The 23,257-nt window shown below is 39.5% G+C and overlaps 1 protein-coding gene across 4 annotated transcripts in view; it reads left to right on the top strand.

Moving 5' to 3' along the window:
- LZTFL1 (leucine zipper transcription factor like 1) overlaps window positions 1-21,937 on the top strand; it is a 96,308-nt gene extending 74,371 nt beyond the window's left edge. The window contains exons 1-11 of one of the 4 annotated variants that reach the window (XR_004435716.1): window positions 3,147-3,335; window positions 6,955-7,079; window positions 9,214-9,408; window positions 10,713-10,773; window positions 12,224-12,295; window positions 14,177-14,242; window positions 14,325-14,402; window positions 16,654-16,830; window positions 17,757-17,860; window positions 18,875-18,951; window positions 20,160-21,937. Coding sequence is in view for 2 of the 4 variants with exons in the window: in XM_033204654.1 (XP_033060545.1) it covers window positions 3,333-3,335; window positions 6,955-7,079; window positions 9,214-9,408; window positions 10,713-10,773; window positions 12,224-12,295; window positions 14,177-14,242; window positions 14,325-14,402; window positions 16,654-16,830; window positions 17,757-17,860; window positions 18,875-18,893 (900 nt within the window). In the remaining 2 variants the exon portion in view is untranslated. Of the gene's footprint in view, window positions 1-3,146; window positions 3,336-6,954; window positions 7,080-9,213; window positions 9,409-10,712; window positions 10,774-12,223; window positions 12,296-14,176; window positions 14,243-14,324; window positions 14,403-16,653; window positions 16,831-17,756; window positions 17,861-18,874 lie in introns of those variants that run through there. The other 3 variants (XR_004435715.1, XM_033204654.1, XM_033204670.1) reach the window with 3 other exon arrangements.
- Window positions 21,938-23,257: the final 1,320 nt, after the last annotated feature.

Here is a 23,257-nt window from a genome sequence, read left to right as displayed (position 1 = left end):
TCTATAATTTGGGCTAAGTAATTGCCAACATCCACACATTCTTACAGGGAGTTGTGTTTTATGGTGAACCACTTCCTCACTTGACCTCCTTTAATGCATATGATAGTGATTTCACTAATCTAATTTGTCAGCACTCTCCAATACTCTGCCGATCATTAAGGTATTTTGAAAGCAACTGAAAATAGCCTCTTGCCTACTGCAGGCCTACTCAAATGCTATATGTCCTGTAAAGAGCCTTTTAATCTTGGCCATTCTCTTCTACAAGGTCTTGGCTACTTTCTCAGTAGCCAAGATGTGGCAAGATGGGGAAGTTGAAGAGAATTTGTATGGTAGAATTTCATGTAAGAAGTCATGCTGCAAAGATTCTGTCTTCTTAAGAATAATCTCCTAAATGATTTCCCCTATTTTCCACCTACTACCAGTTCAGTATTTATCAAACTTTTCTCTTTTCCATATAACCTTCAAGATTTTTACATTTTCTGTGTATCACTTACATATTTTTTTTACTTAATCATTTTCTTCATTTCCTGTTTCTACTTAAGCCTCACCTTAGTCCCCCCACACCCCCCCCAAATTTATAGTGTGGGGGCAGCTGGGGCTTTCTGAGTCCCTTCACTTCTTCCCTCAGATTTCCCCCACAGATTTTTTCTTCAGACTCACTATCATAGCCACAGAACTTTGCACACAACAGTGGTTCTGTAAATAGTGGCAGAATGAGTGAATCTGTTGACATCCCTGAGGAGGCCATGATCAACTTCCCATTCCTCCTTTTGCCAAGTCTAGGTTGCAAACACCCTGAAATTGGTGGTCCTAGTATTATAACTGGTAACTTATAAAGTTATAAGAGTCTCATTTCATAATACTATACAAGGCCGGGCGCGGTGGCTCAAGCCTGTAATCCCAGCACTTTGGGAGGCCGAGACGGGTGGATCACGAGGTCAGGAGATCGAGACCATCCTGGCTAACACGGTGAAACCCTGTTTCTACTAAAAATACAAAAAACTAGCCGGGCGAGGTGGCGGGCGCCTGTAGTCCCAGCTACTCCAGAGGCTGAGGCAGGAGAATGGCGTAAACCCGGGAGGCGGAGCTTGCAGTGAGCTGAGATCCGGCCACTGCACTCCAGCCCGGGCGACAGAGCAAGACTCCGCCTCACAAAAATAAATAAATAAATAAATAAAATAATAATAATAATATAATAATATACAAAGAATTTATCTTCATTTTATTTGTGTTGAACACTGCTAAAAGGTACAAAATGAACTTGTGTGCCTCCCTCCAAATTCACACACACACATACACTCACACATATACGCATTTTAAAAAACTGTCACAGCAATTAAAAAAAATAAAAACAGAGCCTAAGAAGATCACTAGTAAAGTAGGGTGGAACTGTTCTCCCTCCCGGCTCGAATTGTTGTTTGCTTTGATGACCAACCGCACTAGTAAACAACCTGAAGTACAAGTTCAGCCTTTTCATGAGCCAAATTCATTACTTTAAGACCAAAAATACATGTTCATATTTGCTGTCACTATTTAGACAGCTTATGTAACAACATTCAACTCTGTTGGGTAGATTGGCTAACGGTGATAACCTCCTTGGTACGGAAGATTTTAGATTAAAGCAGAATTTTAAATTACAATAACCAGCTGATGGAGTTTTGCAGAACAACTTAAAAAAATCCCCAAACCACAAATGTAATATTTGCATTATACACACACTCCTTTCCTTCCCCTGAATTAATAACACTTCGCAAGCACAGGATTTGGCCTGTGAGAAAATAAACGAGCTTTTCAGCAATGCGAACTGATGAACAACTTTGTTTACTGATCAGTCATAAAAGCTTTTGTGAACTTCATCTCGCACCCACAACACCTTGTAAAGTGACCCTCTCACTATGTGAACACAACGAATGTCTACAGAGGAAAGAACCAAGTATTATGAGGATTAACTACTGGAATGGAATGTGTCTATTAATAGCTCATAATAGGCACTAAATAATGGCAACCATCATTATCAAATTCAACAACACTCACTAAACAGAAATGGGGAGGTGGGATGGTAAAGGGGAAGTTTAACTGAGCTTGGAAGGGGTTAATATGCAGGGTTGAGAGAATCTGCCCTTAGAGATCTTGCAAGAAGACAGGGATTCTGCCCAAATGCCATTGCAGTGCCAAGGATAGGGAGCCTAGCCAAAGATGAAGTTGGGCATACCCACACCACTGCCTCCAGGCCATCCTTCCATGCCTTGGAGTGCTCCAGGTGACACACAGGAGAATCTTGCTTACTGTTCTTGACCCAAGGCTTGAGATCCTTCCGTGGGCAAATGCCTGCACATCACCTCTGGATCATCTGAGTGAAGGACTCTGAGTCCCTGGTATTTGCAATAATAGATCTCATCCTACTCTTGTCCTTCCAAGCCAGCGTTTCTAAGAGTGGTCCTGATCTGTGATCACTCCTGGGACATCGGTTAAAAACTGCAGATCCCAAGGACCCAAGTTAGACTTGTGAATCAGAATTTCTGGAGATGAGGCCCGGGAATTTGCTCAACAAGCTTCCATAGTGGTTCCAGGCATATGGAACCTTTTGAAATTCACTGCTCTTGGAGAAAACCCATGCTTTTTGCATTTTTTTTTTCTTTATGGGAAAAGGTTGCTAGAGACTTTTAACTGGAAATATAAGAGAAGATAATAACAACAACGACAACAGTAATAATAATGGGCGGAGTCGTAGGGCGGGGTCATTTGAAGCTCTATTTGAGAACCTGCAGGCTTTGATGTTGTTGGCCTGTCTCAGCCACCCTGATGCTCAGGTAGGAACTCCTGAAAAAAAATATGTCTGGGCCGCGCCCTATGAGACCATTGAAAGGTCTGGGATGTCCATTGCACCCTTGGGGTCGCCTAGGCCACAGGAAATTTTGGACGAGAACTTCCCAACAATCCACAAGCCGATGCCCCCAAGCGCGCAAGCGCGGTGGCGGCCCCAAGCAGCTCCAGGAAGCACAGCCCTCCAGTTACCTTCTGCAACCACACTCAGCTCCCAAAGGTGAACGTGGCACAAAAAGGTGGGACTTCCGGCCCTGGAAGCCAATGCGCACGTGGCAGTCAACCGGTTACGCAACACTTCCTGTCGCGTGATCCTCAGGACCAATGAAAATGCATAATTGCAGTCCACATGCCTCGGTTTCCGTTAGCAACCAGAGGCTTCTAAACAACCTACCCTCCTTCCCCATCTTCTGTGGTCCAGCTATCCTCGGCGATCCCAGACTTGGCGGGCCACCGCCTGGCCCCTCCCGTTCCTTTAGGTTGCCGCCTGCCGCCTGCCGCCTGCCGCCATGGTGAGTAGCCGGCCCTCAGGAGCCGCACCGCGCCCAGGAGAGAGCGCGGCCGGGACTGGAGACACTGAGCGGGTGGGCCCGGAATGATTACGTGGTCTAGTTCGGTCTGGCCGCTCCTCAGCCTCCCTGAGAAAGGGAGGCTGCACAGGGCGCGAGAGGTTCGGTTAACCGCAGCCCAAGCCCTTCTGGGGTAATCCTGGGTGAAGCCTTTTCCCAGCAGCCCAGCCGCGTCGCTTCGTTTCTCTCGCTTGCCTGGGGGGGGGGGGGGGGGGGGGCGGAGCCAAGTCACAACTCTTAGGTGGCAGGTGAAAAGAACTAGAGGAAACTGCTGGCGGCCTAAGGTGCAGGGCAGGGTTCTCACTCAATTTCAAGAAGCTCCAAGTTTATACACACACACGTTAACACAAGCTCAGAGTTCTCAATTTCAAGAAGCTCCAAGTTTACACACGCACACACACACACACACACACGTTAACCAGAGGAGCAGGGAGAACGAATTAAGCTTTCTGTGTGATTGAAATCCAACTTTCTGATGTGGATGTGACTTTTTAAGAATCCCAGTACTCCATTCTACAGCTGAGGAATTTGGGTGGCATTTCCTTTGTTTTGGCTTGCTCAAAAAAGACCATTAATCCCTCCAACGAATAAGCATGCCATCTTAAATACCAGTCATACTCAGAACAGTGCACAGCACTGAAGTGTTCAGGAAAACGGATGAAACCAGGGTTGAGCGCACCACCTGAAATGGCTACTGAAATACCTCAGCAACCAAAATTTCTGTTTAGACAGCGTGTTCCAAGCGCTGTCTGGGAGCAAACGGATTGTTCCCTCCCCTTCTTGAGTTTAGACCCTCTCCACTCATTCTCTTGATTTCCCTAAAATATCAAGAGAATACGTTGTAAACAAATCACAAAAAAATCGATACCTCTTCCTGTTCTATCTTCTGTCATCCCTTTCCATCAATTAACAACTGAGGCTTTGGAATCAGGCTCAGGTTCTTCATTAGTAAATTGCAGATAATAACTACACGAGGTTGTTAATATGATAAGATAATGCGTATAAAATAAATAGCACAGTACCTGCGAAAATATTAAGCATTCAGTATCTGATACGTATTATTAAAGTATGCTCATTTTTATCATTACAGTTTCCTCCTTGTACTTCTCTTAAATTGTATATGGATTTGTGGGCATGGTTAAGAACAGGGAACCATTTCTGGTACTTTACCACTCCTCTTCTATCTCCTTCCCCCTAAACACACATACACAATTTATGCTACAATTTCAAGACACTAGCTTGGCAATCCTCTGGCAGTATTTCTTGCTATATGTTTTCAGCTCTTTTTATTATTATTTTAACAATTTTTCTACAACAAAATTCAAACAAATTCTGACTTCCCCACTTGGATACCTCCCATTGTTTCTAACCATTTTAGGACTGATCGTCATATCTACCTCTCATTTAGCAGACAGTAAAACTAATGTCACTGGGGTTAAGTGACTTGGTAACAGACTGTTACCAAGGTAGATAGTTGCATAGCTAGAACCAAACCTGGTTTCTAATGCAGTGCTTTGTCTGTTATACCACACATCTACCTATTCCATTCCCTCTCTAATGATTTGACATAGATACATATATGTGTGGAAGTAAAGGTTTGTGAATAGCCATTTCCTAGGCTGATGCTATTTTTCCTTTTGAACTCAGCTGTCCACCTTTACCCTCTTTCTTCATTCCAATCCATTTTAAAGGAAGTTTTCTGTCATTTACCCCTCTCAGTTTGAGTAATTTTTCCTTCTTGGTCCTAGGACAGTCTTAACTTTCCTTGAAAGGAGGGAAAGGAATGAACAGACAGGAACTGGCCACCTGCTGACACAAGGCACTATGCTAGGTGTTGTGCATTTTAAGAAAAGATTCATGCCCTCATAGAGTTTACAATCTACTTGGAGGAGCAAAACCTGAAAAAAAAGATAATCAATAATACAAGGTAGTAATCAGCCTGTGATGGTACCAAAGAAGTAGCAGAGATTATATATGCTAGCTTTTGGAGGAAGGTATATCTATAGAGTTACTGAGGGCATATTGGGAGGTAGCACAGAGTAGGTGAAACAGGTTAGGCCGTGAAGGGTGGGTAGGAATTCAGTGATGTGGTGGAGCATGTGTGTACTGGCTGCTGAGAGCCAATTTTATGCATTTCTTCTCACCTCTTCATTCAGTGACATTATATTAGTGGCTTGAAATCAGCCATGATGGAAGTATTTATGCCATGGAAATCAGCAATGCTACAAATCAGGATCCCCCTACCTAGAAAACCTGCTGTTAAATACTTACCATCACACCACTGGGTAGGATTCAGATTCTTGAATAGGAATGGAGAGAGATACTTTAGGATCAGAGTAACATGAGTGGAAGTCAAGGCAGGAAATTTTAATCATATTTCAGGACTGATGAACAGACTAGTGTGGCTAAAGTAGAGTGTTCATTTAGTAGAATCCTGGGAAACAGGGTAAGAGAAAGAATCTGGGAGGTTTTGAGGAGTCAAGAGTGTAAATTTATACTATAGACAATGAATAATGATTAAGAATCTGTATTTGTGCTTTGTTTTTAGCAAATTGTGACATTGTTTTGTGATATTTCTAAATTGTGGGATATTCTTGCCCATATTGATGTGTGACTATCAGAGATAATATTGTCTCTAATGTAGGTGGTCAATTACTTTTAGTGCGTAATAGAAATCTGTCTTGTTAGTCACAACTCAGGTGCATATGCAACTGTAACCTGTTGTACTTGGTTACCTTATAGATTTCCCTTTCGCTTCCCTTCAACTCTTGCTGTCTCCATTCTATCCTCCAGACCTTAAAGACTTATGCCACCTAAACTGCTTTGTAAAGCTCATCAGCTGCTTAATTACAAATCCAACTAACATGGCTGATGCCTTGCTCTTAGCTGACTGCTGACCTGCTCTATTCTTTGGGTGCTAGCCCTACCTCCTTGGGCTTGCCTCTTAAATATCTGTCAAGCTGTCATCTGGTTTAAAGTACAGACCAATTAGTGGTTCTTTCCAAATCAAATATACTTGTTAAAGCTGTATTTAATGGGGTAAGGGTTAAACTGCTATAACAGAGTTGCTATTTTTTGCTGTAAGGTTAAGTGGCTTGAAGAATACAGAAGTTTATTTCTCTCTCACTCAACAGCCATCTTACTGCTCATCTCAGTTCAGTGACAGGGTCAGTGTCTCTCCATGAGGTAGAGATGTGGGTCCCTTTCATCTCGTGGCTCCCCCAGCCTCTAGGGCACTGATGTTGTCTGCATGATTCAGTCAAGTCACCACCTCTTCCAGGTTTCAGAGAAACAGGGAGTGGCAGAGGTATACCTCATATCTTAAGGCCAGGTGTTTGGAACTAGACCACAACATTCATTGCTGAGAAGTAGCCAGCAGTGACTTGATTGCAAGGAGGGCACGGAAGTGTCATCTAGCTGGGCAGCCATGCAGCCAGGAAGAAGGGAAGAATAGAATTTGACGGAGATCTAGCAGTCTCGACCACAGAATGTCGTATGCATTTTCATTGTTGGCTCTTTGATCAGTTCTTCAAGACTAACAAATTACCTCTTTCTTTTTCAGGCAGAGTTGGGCCTAAATGAGCACCATCAAAATGAAGTTATTAATTATATGCGTTTTGCTCGTTCAAAGAGAGGCTTGAGACTCAAAACTGTAGATTCCTGCTTCCAAGACCTCAAGGAGAGCAGGTATCAGAGGAGGACTCTAAGCAAAACAAATAGGAACATGGATTCTTTCTGGTAGCCAGTATGGGGGTGCCATAGCAGATGTCAGTCAATTTCTGGGATTCATCATGATCAATTATTTGCTAAGAGCAACTACACTAAGCCTCATGGATACAGGAAACAAAAGAAGTTGTAGCGTGGTGGAAGCAATGAATCTATTATCAGAAATGCATGTGATAATTACAGGATGCCAGAGCTTCAGAAGGGTAGTCAGGAAGTTGCCAAAGGTTTGTGGATTAATGATTAGCTGGTTGTATTAAAGATTCCAGAACTTTAATTACTTGAGTTATTAATTAAATGGTTAGAGCTGTAAGACATGGAAATTAGTGAGAAAACACGTCTGTGTTTCATACTGAATAATTAGAAGAGAGGAAAACAGCAGGAAATCATAATGCTGACTAGTACCAAAATTGTTAGTTGATTTCCAACATGAGATAATAATAGTTGGACCATAGTTGATTTGTAGCAAGAGATGAATGTCAAGTCAGACATAAGTGAAAAAGACCTCCAAGTGAGCTCCAGGTGCCATAAAACCATGAATGTGTCAGTATTAGAGGCCATCAGCCTTAGACCATTCAGCCCATTAAACTCATCTGGTAATCTGGTTTCCTAACCCCCAGCAGATGAAAGCAACAATTTAATTGGCAAGAACATATGTTCTATTAAAGATTATAGAAAGATTATTAATATTTTAATAAGGATTTTTGTAAAAAAAGTTTTGGTTTTATGAGAAGGACTAAATTCTGGCTAGATGAAACATTAAAGAATTATAAAACAAATACTATTAACTCAAGTTTAACTATGATAATGCTTTAGTGTAACTGGGTCTTGCTTGATGATGTCTTTTTGGAAGTAGGAAGAAAATAAAGCTGAGGTTGGGGTAGTTGCCCTTCATCTGCTGAGAGTCTGAGGGAGAGGGGACTTTGGAGGGTAGAGGTAGGGAGAGGAGAGGACTGTGTTACTGTGATACTGTCATTGAAACTAGAAGGCACACATGGAAGGTTTTTCAAGGATTCAGCTGTTGGGCATGAATCCTTTGCCCCACACCATTGTTGAAGATGATTGTGTGGTTTAGTCACCACCAATGTGGCCATAGGCAAGTCATCTCCACTCTTCAAACCTGTTTTACTATCTGTAAAGTTAGGGGATTGTAGAAGATGGCACCAAAGTTCTCTTCCAACCCAAGCATTCTCTATGTGAGAGTAGTTGTTTTTTGGTTTTTTTTTTTTTTTTTTTTGAGACAGAGTCTCGCTGTCACCCAGGCTGGAGTGCGGTGGCACAATGTCAGCTCACTGCAACCTCCACCTTCTGGTTTCAAGCAGTTCTCCTGCCTCAGCCTCCCAAGTAGCTAAGATTACAGGCACGCGCCACCATACCCAGGTAATTTTTTGTATTTTTAGTAGAGAAGAGTTTTTGCTGTGTTGGCCACGTTGATCTTGAACTCCTGACCTCAGTGATCCACCTGCCTCTGCCTCCCAAAGTGCTGAGATTACAGGTGTGAGCCACCATGCCTTGCCCTTAGAGTAGATTTCTAATGCTATTGTTGATGATGATATTCATTTTTGTGGAGTGTTCAGTGGAACTTTAAGCTAGTTTTTTTTAATTATTATTATTCTTTTGGGTCTCAAGAATGCAAAGAGAAGCAATATATAATTACCATTTATTTCCCATAGACATTTACTAACCTGTGAATAGTTCATACAGTTATTAAAATGCTAGAAAAATATTAGAAAGAAATGAGACTATGCCTTCCAGGTTACTTTTGAAATTATTAAATGTAATAAGACTGATTTCAGTGGAGTTTGAAATAAGACATTTAATACTAAAAAGTTAAAGAAAAAAGTAGATGATGATTTGGGGAAAGTATTTGAGCATTTTAAAGGATGTGCACAATTTAATCATTTGAATAGATGTCAAAAGTTAATTGAGTTTAAATTATGTTTAATGTTTATTAATAAAGAAGATACTTCCCAGAGAGATTTTCACTGTAATCTTTGAATTTCTTAGATTGCATGAATGTGGGTTTCTTGATTTTGTTGTATTTTGTAGATTTTTTTTGTTGTTTATCCATAAGTTTTGGATCATGGTTGTTTTTCAGGCTGGTGGAGGAGACCTTCACCATAGATGAAGTCTCTGAAGTTCTCAGTGGATTGCAAGCTGTGGTTCATAGCGAGGTGGAATCTGAGCTCATCAACACTGCCTATACCAATGTGTTACTTCTGCGACAGCTGTTTGCACAAGCTGAGAAGTGGTATCTTAAGCTACAGACAGACATCTCTGAACTTGAAAACCGGTAATAAAAGTTGAACTTGCAACTGTGACAGTAGTGGCCCAAGCATAATCTTAAAAGTTAGTGAATATCTTTGCTGCATATTTTCTTGGGGCTGGTGTGTGAGAAAATTTGGGTAGGGTAACAGCAAAGCATTGAGTCACTGAGTGATCTCTTGGGTACCACTAAGCGCCCTTTTAAAAGTTCTTTGTTTCTACTGTTCCTAGGTATTACAAAGGCCATTGAGATTTATGAAATTGCTTTTCAGGCTATCATTAATTATTTTTTACTGCATTTTTATTAGCTTGGTCAGTATTACCATCAGTCTTTATAGATTGGTCAACTAAGAAATAAAGATTATGAGGCAGTTGAAAAGTCAGTTCAAATACAATAAATACCATCAATTCAATCCAGTAGCATTGGAAGTTTTCTAAATAATTGAATTTAAAAGTATACATTTATTAACTTTAAAATAGGAAATATGAAATACAAAAAAAGCTTCTAATATGGACATCAAGAGCTCAAATTCAAAAAATATGGTAAAATTGGTGAAGTTGAAACTCATTTTAAGAAAAGGCATGCCAGAAATCAGGAAGGACTGACCACCAAGCCCCGTGAACTACTCTAAGCACAGTCACAGCACATCAGTTCACGTGCAGAGTGCTGAAAAATGCTGAGGACAACCTGGGAGCAGGGGAGGAAAATCACTCAACTTCTGCCACTGTCAGTAGGTGACTGGTGAGAAAACTCTGAGAAGGGGGTGCTCTTAAGAAGCTTAGAAGCTGACTGCTGTTAACGCTTTAAGCTTGTGTATAGTCACTTCTCATTGGCCTTTGCAAATCTTCAGATGGCACAGCCCCACTATCTGTCTTTCCTAGGAATTTGTGATACTCTTTTTCAGTAGTTACTATGGACTGTTTTCATTTTTCTGAGGCTACTTTATTAAGAATCAGTTTGTCTTTTTTGAACACCTACTAACTAACAATACATATTATGTAATAAAACAATCTCCTCATAGCACCTCAAGAATACAAAGTTGACTATAAATTTCCCTCATATTTGTATTAGCATTGTAGTTTATTTCTAGCAGTAGATACTGCATACCTACTAGGTGCAAAGTGCCAGGTGCTGTGGATGATTACATTTGAGTCCATGTGGTTTAGGTTCTCAGCCATTTGCAACTAACATTTTTGATATGGTGAAGTTTGGTCCACCTTGCTCTGTTCTCTCTGACATGTAATGGGTTGGTACCAGTGATTTTACTCTTCTTGTGTGTGGTATAAAACTATTTTAAATGAATAATTATTATCTTTGCTTTTGTCTTCAAGAGAATTATTAGAACAAGTTGCAGAATTTGAAAAAGCAGAGATTACATCTTCAAACAAAAAGGTAACTTTTTGGTCATTCTAAATCCGTATCTTAATAGCCAGTATTTAAAATCCTCAAGTCACTCAAAGAATTCAGAGATCAAAACTGAGAACTCTTAAGGAAAAGCATTCAATTCAAGAGTAAAATTCAAAAATTGTCTCTCATATTTTCAGGCAAAAGAAAAAATGTTTTGGAAGTAACTATGAAAAACTGCTCTTGTCTGTGATGGCCTACACATACACATAATCCCTGAGTTCAGTCTCAATCCCACTCATAAATACTCTGCTCAGAAGATGCAGAGCACAGGCTCTATCTTGGGTCAGCCACACCTGGGTACACATCCTGGCTCTGACTTCCTGGCTGTGTTACCTTGAGCAGGTTATCTGAGGTAGCTGAGCTTCATTTTACTCATCTGACAAAGGGAGACAATACTAATAGTTATCTACTTCTCTTTCTAATCATTCTCATTAATTGGAATGACCACTTACCATTCTATTTCACAGACACACCGTAAATACTCTATTGTTGGGTAAATACTGCTGAGGTGAATCTGTGTACATACACATGCAAAACACTTTCCTGTTATTCCTTTGGGTCATATTTCTGGCTAAGAAATTTCTGGATCAGAGAGCATGAATTATTTTATTTTTAATACATATTACTAAACTATTTTAATATATATTACTGTATTGTTTGTGCCAAGTTATTGTTTATCTGTAGTATACTTGCCTAGATCTTCATCAATATTATTGTTTTTCACAGAGTCTAAGGTTCATGTAGAAATCACTGTTTCAACTCCCACAAGTTAAAATTCTAGTTTCTAGATGCCAGGCTCTATATCAGATCTGGCTTTGAGCTCCTTCCTTTCCTCCTTTCTTCCCTCATTTTCCTTCTATCTATATTTTTTTTTTTTTTTTTTTTTTGAGGCGGAGTCTCGCTCTGTCGCCCGGACTGGAGTGCAGTGGCCAGATTTCAGCTCACTGCAAGCTCCGCCTCCCGGGTTTCCGCCATTCTCCTGCCTCAGCCTCCCGAGTAGCTGGGACTACAGGCGCCCGCCACCTCGCCCGGCTAGTTTTTTTGTATTTTAGTAGAGACGGGGTTTCACCGTATTAGCCAGGATGGTCTCGATCTCCTGACCTCGTGATCCGCCCGTCTCGGCCTCCCAAAGTGCTGGGATTACAGGCTTGAGCCACCGCGCCCAGCCTTCCTTCTATCTATATTTTTTAAAAGATACAGGGAAGATAGGTTTTATTTTTATCTCTAACATGTGTTGGGCACTGTAGGACAGACATATCCTAGGCACTGTAAATAACAAAGGATGAAACCAACAGAAATCTCCACACCTATGGAACTGACATCCCAGTGGGTATGTTTATATATAGTATTTTCGACTTGCAAAGTGCAAGTGTTCAATGATTATACATGCTTTATTCTGTGGTGATTTCAGTTTGGTTTCTTTATTTTGTTTCAGCCCATCTTAGATACCACAAAGCCAAAACTTGCTCCACTTAATGAAGGTGGAACAGCAGAACTCCTAAACAAGGTAATGTTATTATTTGGAGAAATGGAAAGCCTCTAATTCTGTCTTCTCATTGCCTAGGGTAGAGAAACAGAAGTGAAAGGTTTGATTCAGGTCCTCTGAGGATAAATAGTCCATTACAGTAGTTTTACTTGATGGTACCCCATGGGCCAGAAGAGGGCATACTTAACCTTCTAGAGAGCCTGAAGTTGCTCCTGATCACACCTTTTCAAGGTAAAGTGAAGAGCATGAAATTTTGGACAGCATTTATTGATGGACATTTAAAGTTTGTGATCTACAGTAACAAGGAGAAGGGTTTTTAAGTTTATAAAAATTATTTATCAATTAGCCGGGTGTGGTGGTATGCGCCTGTAGTCACAGCTACTTGGGAGGCTGAGACAGGAGAATTACTTGAACCCAGGAGGCAGAGGTTGCAGTGAGCTGAGATCACGCCACTGCACTCCAGCCTGGGCAATAGAGTGAGACTCCATCTCAAACAAACAAACAAACAAAATTATCAGCACAGGTTGAGTATCCCTTATCCTTGGGACCAGAAGTGTTTTAGATTTCAGATTTTTGAATATTTGCGTTATACAGACCCCAGTTGAGCATCCCAAATCCAAAAATCTGAAATCCGAAGTGCTCCAATGAGCATTTTCTTTGAGCATCATGTCAGCACTCAGAAAGTTTTCTGATTTTGAAGCATTTCAGATTTCAGCTATTTTTCATGACCCTTGTATTCTCAACATTATGCTAGATGTTATTGAAGGTAAAAAGCAGTGTAATACATGCTCCATTGCCCTCAAAAATGTAATCTTTTTTTTTTTTTTTTGAGAGAGTCTTGCTCCGTCACCCAGGCTAGAGTGCAGTAGTGCGATCTAAGCTCACTGCAAGCTCTGCCTCCCAGGTTCACGCCATTCTTCTGCCTCAGCCTCCGAGTAGCGCCCGCCACCATGCCTGGCTCATTTTTTGTATTTTAGTAGAGACAGGGTTTCGCCGTGTTAGCCAGGATGGTCTCAATCTCCTGACCTCGTGATCCGCCCACCTCAGCCTCCCAAAGTGCTGGGATTACAGGCGTGAGCCACTGCGCCCGGCCAAAAATATAATAGTTTTATTGGGAAGGTAGAACCGATGTTCTAGAAATAGAGACCAGAGAATCCTCTCCTGTGTGCTACAGGTGTCACACTGGGTAGCAGAGAAGACTCAGTTGTATGTGGATGAGAGTAGGTAAGAACAGACTCTTGGCTAAGGGAATACCTAAGCTGGGCCTTTAAGGGTGAAGACCAATTAAATTGTAGAGGAAGGAGAAATGAGTGTGTTGGGCAGAACAGAACAGGCAGTGGTCAGGTAGGAGGCAGCATGACTTGGAACAGAGTGCAGTGCTCTCTGACTGGGCTGATGTGTTTGTTGGAGCCTAGTGAAAAATAACACAGGTGATTCGAATGTTTGAGCTGTATTCTTATACAAAGGTGTTTGGCCTCAACTCAGTCAGAAGCATCCATGGGCTTGAGCATGGTACTGAAATGACGGAGTTCTCAGGAGAAGGGGCAACAGTGTGCAGTGTAGGCAGAGAATAGACCCAGGATTTGCAGGACCAACTGGGAGAGAGGTAGCAGGGAAGGGGGTCTTTGGAAAAGACTTGAAAACAGAGGACTGAAAGCGGAAAGATGTGTCTGAGAAACTGAAAGAAAAGAAACTAGATGTCTTAGAGCCAAAGCTGACTCACAGATACTGAGGCTGATAGGCTGGATGAATTGGGATATTACCAAAATATCAGTAGTGCATTTTTGAGCTATTATGTAATTTAAATTAAATTTTAAAATTAGATTTTTAAGTGAAACAAGTAATAATTTCAAATATTAAAATATTTTGGTTGATATAATAAAACTTGAATTTACTCACAAGGAAATTTTAAGACTTCAAGAAGAGAATGAGAAATTGAAGTCAAGGTTGAAGACCATTGAAATACAGGTAACTGAGAAATGTTTTCACACAATTATTGAACTGCCTACAGACTAAATACTGAAAGTGTTTTGTTTAAACTTCACTATAGGCTACAAATGCACTGGATGAAAAGTCAAAACTAGAAAAAGCACTGCAGGATTTACAGCTTGATCAAGGAAATCAAAAGGTGAAACAAGTGTTAGCTACCTTTTTCACATTTTCTAAGTAGAATGAAGTTATAAACTTAAAATTAAGTCTTAGTTACTGGTCACTGTACCCCACCCCTTGCCACTCCCTGAGACGAATGCCTCTGTTGTCCTATGTTGAGACATCCTTCCCCCGAAAGGCCTGGCGAGAACCAGTGGCCTTCCCTCTGTATCCTCCAGGGCAGAGGGGACAGTACATAGCTCACACATCTGCAGTTGCCCTGGCATGCAAGATGTCCTCGCCATTTCCTGCAATTTTCTTGGCCTGCAAGATATTCTCTTTTTTTTTTTTTTTTTTAAGTTTTCCCCTCTCACGTTGACAATCCAATTACAGTGGAGGGGAAAGGAAATGAAGAAAAGTTTTTAATTGGTTTATATTTGGGTTTTATTATACTGAACATTACTTAAGTTTGCCTTTGATGAGTGTGACAAAATGATTATGAATCTGCAAATGCATCTGTACTCAGCGGCAATATAGAATACAATGAAATCCAGTGTTGTAGTTCTTCACGCTTGTCTGAATGTAATGACTGAATGTCACTCTGCCTGCGGGAAGTCATTGTATGTACAGTCTGTCTCCTGTGGCCTTTCTGTTGAGTGTGCCTGCTACAGTATGATTTCCTATGAGCAGGACCATTTGGGTAAATATTCAGTGCAGCACTGGCTTTTCTAGTGGTCACACTGTCATTGCAAATGTCTGGTAAACAATCCCAAAATCTTCTTCACTGGGCTTTTGCTAATCTTTTCTCTATGAAAAATTTCAAACATACGCAAAAGTAGAATAGTATCGTGAACTCCCATGCACTCATCATTCTACTTAGCGGTTACCAATGCATGGCCAGTCTGGTTTCATTTGTACCTCTTTTTCTTCCCACCTGCCATGTTTTTTTGAAGCAAATCTCAGACATTGAACCATTTTATCTGTAGATATTTTTAAAATAGGAGGATACTTCTTACATAGCTAATGATTTTCAACCATTATATGCCAAGGACAATAGATTTATAAAAACATGAATGTTCCAGAACAGCTTTATAATTCCTCATAAGTCAAACAATTGCAAACACATTTGGATGATGAATTTGTTTAAAAGCTTTTTGGGGCTTTCCTCCAATTTTACTATAAGATTCTAGACACAAGAACAATCAGTGAATACATGCTTTTATTAGTTGCAATGAAATAAAATCTTTTTTTCAAAGACCAGGTTTCGAAAATGAGGAAAGATTTTTTTTTCTTTTGTTGAAAGTACTTTTTCTTTTGGAGATAGGGCCTTATTCTGTCACTCAGGCTGGAGTGTGGTGGTGCAACCATGGCTCACTACAACTTTGACCTCACAGGCTCAAGCGATCCTCCCACCTCAGCCTCCCAAGTGGTTGGGACCACAGGCGTGTGCCACCATGCCTAGCTAATTTTTTATATTTTTTGTAGAGATGGGGTCTTGCTTTATTGCACAGGCTGGTCTCAATTTCCTGGGCTCAAGCAGTCCTCCTCCCTTGGCCTCCTAAATTATTGGAATTACAGGCATGAGCCACTGCTCCCGGCCGAAAGTACTAAGTATTTCTCATCCACATATTAACCAATTATAGATGATTTTACTGTCTTATCAATACAAATGTTTTTTCCGTCGTGAATCTTACCCAGTCAAAAACAAGATCCAGGAAGAGAGAAGATCCAGTGCTTGTCTTATGCTGTAGTTGTCAAAAGTATGCAAAAATGTACATATTAATATAAAAAACTTAAAATCTTAAAAATTTAGAAAACCATGTAATCAGTAATTGGGCTTTCATATTATTTCCTTATAAATAATGACTAAAACATATGTCTATTAAGTTTTTGGTATAAATTATATTCTATCATTTTTTAGAATTCAGACCTCTTTGAGGATTTTTTTTAAACTTGGCTTTTCAAAATGAAACCTATTTGCCATCTCAACCCTGGTACACACGTCTTGGATTGAAATGCCAGCAGTTCACACATCATATTTTATGTATTTGGAATTCAGTGGCTACTGAGTGTCAGCTGTGTGCAAGACACCACACACCCGGGGCTGACAGTGGACTGGCCTGCTGGTGACTCTGCAGGGGCTGGCACTTACCTAGGCTGGCAAGGGAGGCTGACATGCACACACAACATACATCATTTTTTTCATCTCCTATGATGTTGAATCACCATTCTAAAACAGTTATTTTTAGAATATCAACATGAAATTACATGCATGCATTTATTTTTCATAGGATTTTATAAAGGCCCAAGACTTGAGTAACTTGGAAAACACTGTCGCTGCTTTAAAGAGTGAGTTTCAGAAGACACTTAATGACAAGACAGAAAACCAGAAGTCACTGGAGGAGAATCTGGCGACAGCCAAGCATGACCTGCTCAGGGTTCAGGAGCAGCTGCACATGGCTGAAAAGGTCAGAAGACCATGTTTAAGGGATTTGTCTGTTAATGTCCAATTAACTGATGCACACAGTAGAGAGGAATACATGTGACTAAGATAAACATTGGACAGCTGCAAATTCAGATTATTTTTTCTCAAGATATTAGCCAATATGTTCTAAAGATTAATCATTTCCAGGCACTGATATTCTTCCATCTTTGGTACTAAAATATCTGTGATAATAAGATGTCTCCTCTCCCTCTATGGCATGGTGAAATGCTCCTCTGTAAGTGGCTTGAATCCTGCCCTACATCCAACCGTGATGCTCTTCTGCTCCTTCTTCCCATAGCCTGCAGAGGGATGGGGGACTGTTTTTTTTAAAGGATTTGTATACTTTCTTCATAATTTATATAAAATATGTAGAGAGCTAGATTCGTCACTTTGAATATGCCTGTAATCCCAGCACTTTGGGAGGCCAAGATGGGAGGATTGCTTGAGGCCAGGAATTCGAGACCAGCCTAGCCAACATAGCAATTTCTCTATAAAGAAATTAAAAATTTGTTCATGTAAAAAATGGAAAAAAGAATATGGGAACTAAAATTTAAATTAAAAATCCTTTTGCTAAAATACACTACTTTGGGACTTTGGAAAAAAGTGTGCTTATTTTACTGGAAAATTAGTGTAATGTTTCAAATAGATTTCTCATATCCAGGCCTTGAGTTATTTACCAACACTGTACTTGGGAAAATGTTACTATTTTATGGCTTCTCATTTGAAAGAATATATTTTTAAACTTTGGATAGTCTTAATTTTATATAAATGTGTCTTTTAAGGAAATTAGAAAATCATTAGCAAAATATTAGTACAATTCAAACAAAAAAACTACATATTTTTATCACATTTGTTATCTCTTTCCTTAACTATTTTTTTAGTAATGGGCTGACATTTTTTACTAAGCAGGAATTAGAAAAGAAATTTCAGCAAACAGCAGCTTATCGAAACATGAAAGAGATTCTTACCAAGAAGAATGACCAAATCAAAGATCTGAGGAAAAGACTGGCACAGTAAGCCACACTGATCCCGCCTTGGATTTCTCTCTCTGGATTGATGTTTGTTCTCTGTTAAATCTAAGCTTATTCCAGAGAAGTCAAGCTGGTGGTAGTTGCTGGATCATTTAGTCCAGAAGGCTTCATTCAAGGAAACTGGAGGAGCTCCAGCCTGACCTTATCTATAATGCCCACCAGGGCTTCTTTTTAGGTTCATCTAGGCCTTTAGACTCACACAGGCCTACAGTAAGCTCCTCTTGGCAATGGATCCACTTAGCAGGATGTCAAGACAGGAAACACAGCAAGCTCACAGGGCAGTATTAGGCAGTTCTCTTCTCCTCAGTGGTATACTCTAAGCAGTCGAAGAACTGGTCTTACTGTTCCCCTGAGTGACAGTTCAGGTTGGAGAGAATGAGATTCATGCAGATGGGTGTCATAGCCAGCTTAGAAGTCCATGTTCTACATAGGCTTAGCATCTCTTGTAGCAGTCACATGATGCCCAGTTAAGAGCATGTCCAGTTAAAAGAACTTATTGCATAGGGGGAAACCTAAAGGGGTGGTTCCCACCATGTATTTATAGTTATTCATAGTCCTCCAGGTCCAGATGTGGTCATCACATGTTTTGCCTGGAAACTGAGTTGACATTTACCTTTATCAGTTCCAGGGGAGCAGAGCTAGAAAGGGAATTCAAGGTGAGATTTGTCCTTAGAGAAGTAGATTTGCTAAACTTTTACTCATATAGTCATATCAACTATTCTTGTCAATGTGATGATTGAGGTAATTATACGAAGTTATCACAGGTCTAAATGCCAAATATAGAGACTTGGAGTCTTAGCAGTGATCTGGCCTATCCTCCTACCTGATGTAAAAATCCCCTGTGAGTCACCATCAAAACAAAGTTGAATGTGTCCAACTTCTATCATGGCAGTAATTTGAAGTGAGAAATATAGTGCCACTGCTTCAAGTAAACTTATTTGGTAATAACAACAACAAAAGGTATCCTGACATTGTGTTCTTAATTTATATATCCAGATATGAACCTGAAGATTAAAACTGAAGATTTCATCTGGAAGCTGCCACACACAAACATAGAAGCAGTCTCACCTCAGGCATGTATTTTGAAGCATTTCGTCATATCCCCTCTCCTTATTTTTCTAATATTTAGACTTCTAATATTTAGAACTAGAGTTCCTATTTTCAGCTAATTGAAAACAGAGAAAACCTAGTGATTCTCTCTGGTCATCCCACATGCCTCTCTACTGAGTGCTCCAGAGTCTTAGCTCGCATGCACCGAGAATTCTTTACAGCAAAGAAGAGATTTTTAGAGTGGGAAGAAGAGGCTTATCCTTCTGCATTAGTATAAAGAGTCTATCTTTTTAATAAATGTTAAAGAAGCTAACAGTGTTTGTACTTATGCATTCCCCATGGGTAAAAATAAATAATAGCATTATTAAAGATAGTTATTACCAAAAAAAGATAGTTATTACAAATATGTCTCTTTATTTTGAAAAATGAAATCTTAATTCATTTACTCTATTTGATGATAAACTGAATTCATTGAAAATGTGAATTCTATCTATTATGGGTAGTGTTTACCAATTATAAGGAAAACTTACAGCAGTGAACATGAACATTCAGGTAACTTCCTCAGTCTCTCCATCTTAAAGACCATTTATCAGAGGAGGTTCAGTGTTTTTTGCAGCATAACATTTTGTGAGTCTGTATTACTAATGGGTAAGTCAAATCCATCCTGCACTTCTACAGTTCAGAAAGTATCTGGACTCAGAATAAATGTAATATTTATACTTGTTTCCAGAATGTTATTTTACATTTTATGTTAAATAAGAACACTTTTTAAAAGACATAGTCAACATAAAATCACCTATCAGACTTCAGATTGGACTTTATTTATGTGGATCTATAATAATTAATTGTATTTTCAAGAGGTTTTACTGTATTTATATTGGCCTGGTTTTCTCAGACGATTTTGGACAAATCATTAGAAACTGGGCATCATATCCACAGTTGTGTAAGGCAGTGACATACTGTAAGGAGAAACAAAGTCAAGTCCATAAAGCAATAATCCCTCAGGAGGAAAGTCCTTACTTTTCACATATTAATATTTAGTAATTTTTCCTGCTTCTAAAAGTAAGAGAATCACACCCTAAATGAACACTGTCTACTAAGAGACATCATTCTACTTCCACAAATGAAGATTTTATTCCAAAAAACGAGTTTACTGATTGGAGCATAGGGCTTGTTATTATTTTTATTCAGGCTTCTAGTAATAACCTTGAATTTATTATTTTTATTATAGGCTTTTTGTTAAAATACTGAAGAAACAAATGTTAAAGGGCAAGATAATTTCCCTGCAAAAGGACACAGAAGGCAGTCTTAACAAGATGAATGGATCAGAGAAGGGAGAGAAGAAAATGCAATAACAAGCCAGCATTTACTATGTATTTTCTCCTCACCTCTCTCTCCATATTTAGGTCATTTACCAGTGTCTGTGCCCTTTTGGAGCTTTTGTTGAGGGCTTCATTCTCACCCTGTATTTCTTTAGCCCTAAATTGACACTCTCTCCAAAAATCCATTCCATTGTCTGTGGACCAAGATGTTCTATATAATTCAGAAGCAGAACTCTTGGCTAAAGGGCTAGTGTGTCCTTCAGAAACCATTCAATTACTTTCTCCCTACACCTTTGTCAGTTTGATACCAGTGAGGAAAAAAGGTATGTTGATAAGAAATCTATATTGCTAGGTAAAGGTATGTTGATAAGAAATCTATATTGCTAGGTAAAATTTGTACTTGTTTTCTTGATAGCAATTTTGAAATATTCTGTACAGTATGTTCCTATTGTTTAATAATAAATTCAAAAATATTTTTAAAACCTTAAAACCTAACTATGCCAAGCATTAAGATAAACAAATACGATGTTCTTTGATGTAAATTAACATGATGATTCTTTCACATGCAAACACATTTTAGTGTTTCTGGTTTGTCATTTTTGTTGTTGTTGTTGTTATTTACTCTATACCCTTAGCAAAATACAGTTTTAAATTTTTATTGTTTTTAGTAGTTTCCCAATTTTAAGATTTATCCCATTTAACTGAGAAAGAAAGCCTTTTTCATATATATATATATATATATATATATATATATAATTTCTAAGGATGTTCGTTTGAGCCTTGATTAGACTTTTAATGTGCTAAGCCAGACAGGCAGTCTGTACATTGGTGGCCATCACAATGCAGCTTTGGTTTAATTTAATTCAGGCCTGCTGCTGAGTTATGCACAGACTTTTTGTTGACCAAAATAAAATGTAAAGGGTTTTCTTCTGTTTGACATTTTAGTGTTCATTTTTCTCTTTTATGTATTACATTTTTAATCTATATTAAATAAATGTTTAAATGATCATTTGCATATGTCTTATAAAACTCAGCATAAGAAAAATACTGCCCTACCTTGACTGTGTAATCTTATTTGATAAAGCCTTTGCTGTTAATTATTTCCATTCTGATTAACTGAAAGAGATTTATAGAGATGCTTAAATTTTAAGCCCTTGGTGCTTTTAGATATATACTGATTGCAAAAATTTGGCATTAATGATTTCCCTCTGCTTATGTGTAAATGCCTATGTTCCAAAACTTTGCTACTAGATATTCAAAACGTAAATTGTCATGTAAGCCAGTCTTCCAGAAAGAAAAGCTATTTCAGCAAAATGATATTTCACATTTAGACAAAACGGTAGTATTTAGACAAGAATATTTTGACCAAACCATTTTCAAAACTGCTTAGGAAAAAGGGGAAATATTATACTTAAAGCTAATAACCTCTGTCTTGAAGAGAATAGAGGTGAGTGGGTTGGTGACAACTGATTTGGAGGCTTTTGTGGGGGGCTGTGGTGTCTTTTGCATTGTGTCATCAGCTCCTCCATCAAGTAAGCGTGTCGCTGTTACTGCTTATTGTAGAACATGAATTGATGAAAAGTAGTCAATCTCTTACATTATATGAAGTATAACTTCCTCTCTTTTTTACCTATAATACATCCTTTAACTTTTACAGATTGAAAAACCACTGTTAGACAAAGCAAAATGGAACTTGGAAAATTCCGTATAGTTTTGTAAAATAGCAATGGGCTTACTGTCAAATTAACTAATAGCTTATTAAATGGATTTTCGTGAGCACTTGGAAAAGAAACATAACCACCAGCAGCCAGCATAGATCTCCCTAGTAAGAAATCAGGTATGGCAGGGCCAGTTGCAGTGTTTCATGACTATAATTACAATGCCTTGGGAGTTCCAGGCAGGGGGATTGCTTGAGGCCAGTAGGTCAAAACCAGCCTGGTCAATATCGCAAGACCCCATCACTACAAAAAATTTTAAAATTAGCTGGGCATGGCAGCATATGATCACATCACTACACTCCAGGCTTGGGTGACAGAGTGAGACCCTGTCTCAAAAAAATCACATATGGCAGACTAAACTAATTTGTCTTTTTTTTCTTTTTTTTTTTTGAGACAGAATCTCGCTCTGTTGCCCAGGCTTGAGTGCAGTGGCGTGATCTCGGCTCACTACAAGCTTCACCTCCCGGGTTCAAGCCATTCTCCTGCCTCAGCCACCCGAGTAGCTGGGACTACAGGCACCCGCCACCATGCCCAGCTAATTTTTTTGTATTTTTAGTAGAGACAGGGTTTCACCATGTTAGCCAGGATGGTCTCAATCTCCTGACCTCGTGATCTGCCCACCTCAGCCTCCCAAAGTGCTGGGATTACAGGCGTGAGCCACCACACCTGGCCTCATTTGTCTTTTTAAAAGCATGAGAGGTATAGTATGTCAGAATTTCAGCAAGGTGCTTGACAAAGACCTCATGATAGTCTTGTTGAAAAGAATCTTAGGTCGGTTTTCCCAAGGATTTGGGTGCAGGTAGTTTGGGAAGTGATTTCAGGAAATCCTGCGGAAGACTGAGGAACTGAGACAGATTGAAAGAGTTACCACTATGGACAACTGAGACCCAATCCTGCTGGGGACCCTCTGAGACATGGTATGGAAAACATCTGAATTATTGCACTGAAGGACAAGGTAGCTGGAAATATTATCCACCACTTTCCATCCCTCACTGGTTGAGGGTCGATTCTGAGGTATTAATTCCTTGCTATGTCCAGCCTGCCTGGATGTGGACCAAGTTCACCCTCATAACCAGAGAATGCTCTCAGGCAAAGAGACTCCAGAAGCCAAGCGTGGGAACTGTCTGCTTGCAAACTCGGGAGTAGATGGGGAGTGACTGTTAATGGGTCTTGCATTTCATTTTGAGGGGATGAAATGTTCTGGAATTAGATAGTGGTAATAGATGTACAACTTTGCGACTGTGCTAAAGATCACTGAATTGTATACTTTAAAATGATAAGTTTTATAT

Source organism: Trachypithecus francoisi, unplaced genomic scaffold, assembly GCF_009764315.1.
Source record: "Trachypithecus francoisi isolate TF-2019V2 unplaced genomic scaffold, Tfra_2.0 Lachesis_group0, whole genome shotgun sequence".
NCBI lineage: Eukaryota > Metazoa > Chordata > Mammalia > Primates > Cercopithecidae > Trachypithecus > Trachypithecus francoisi.
The sequence above is the reverse complement of the archived record's forward strand: the minus strand, read 5'-3'. Positions and strand labels throughout refer to the sequence as shown.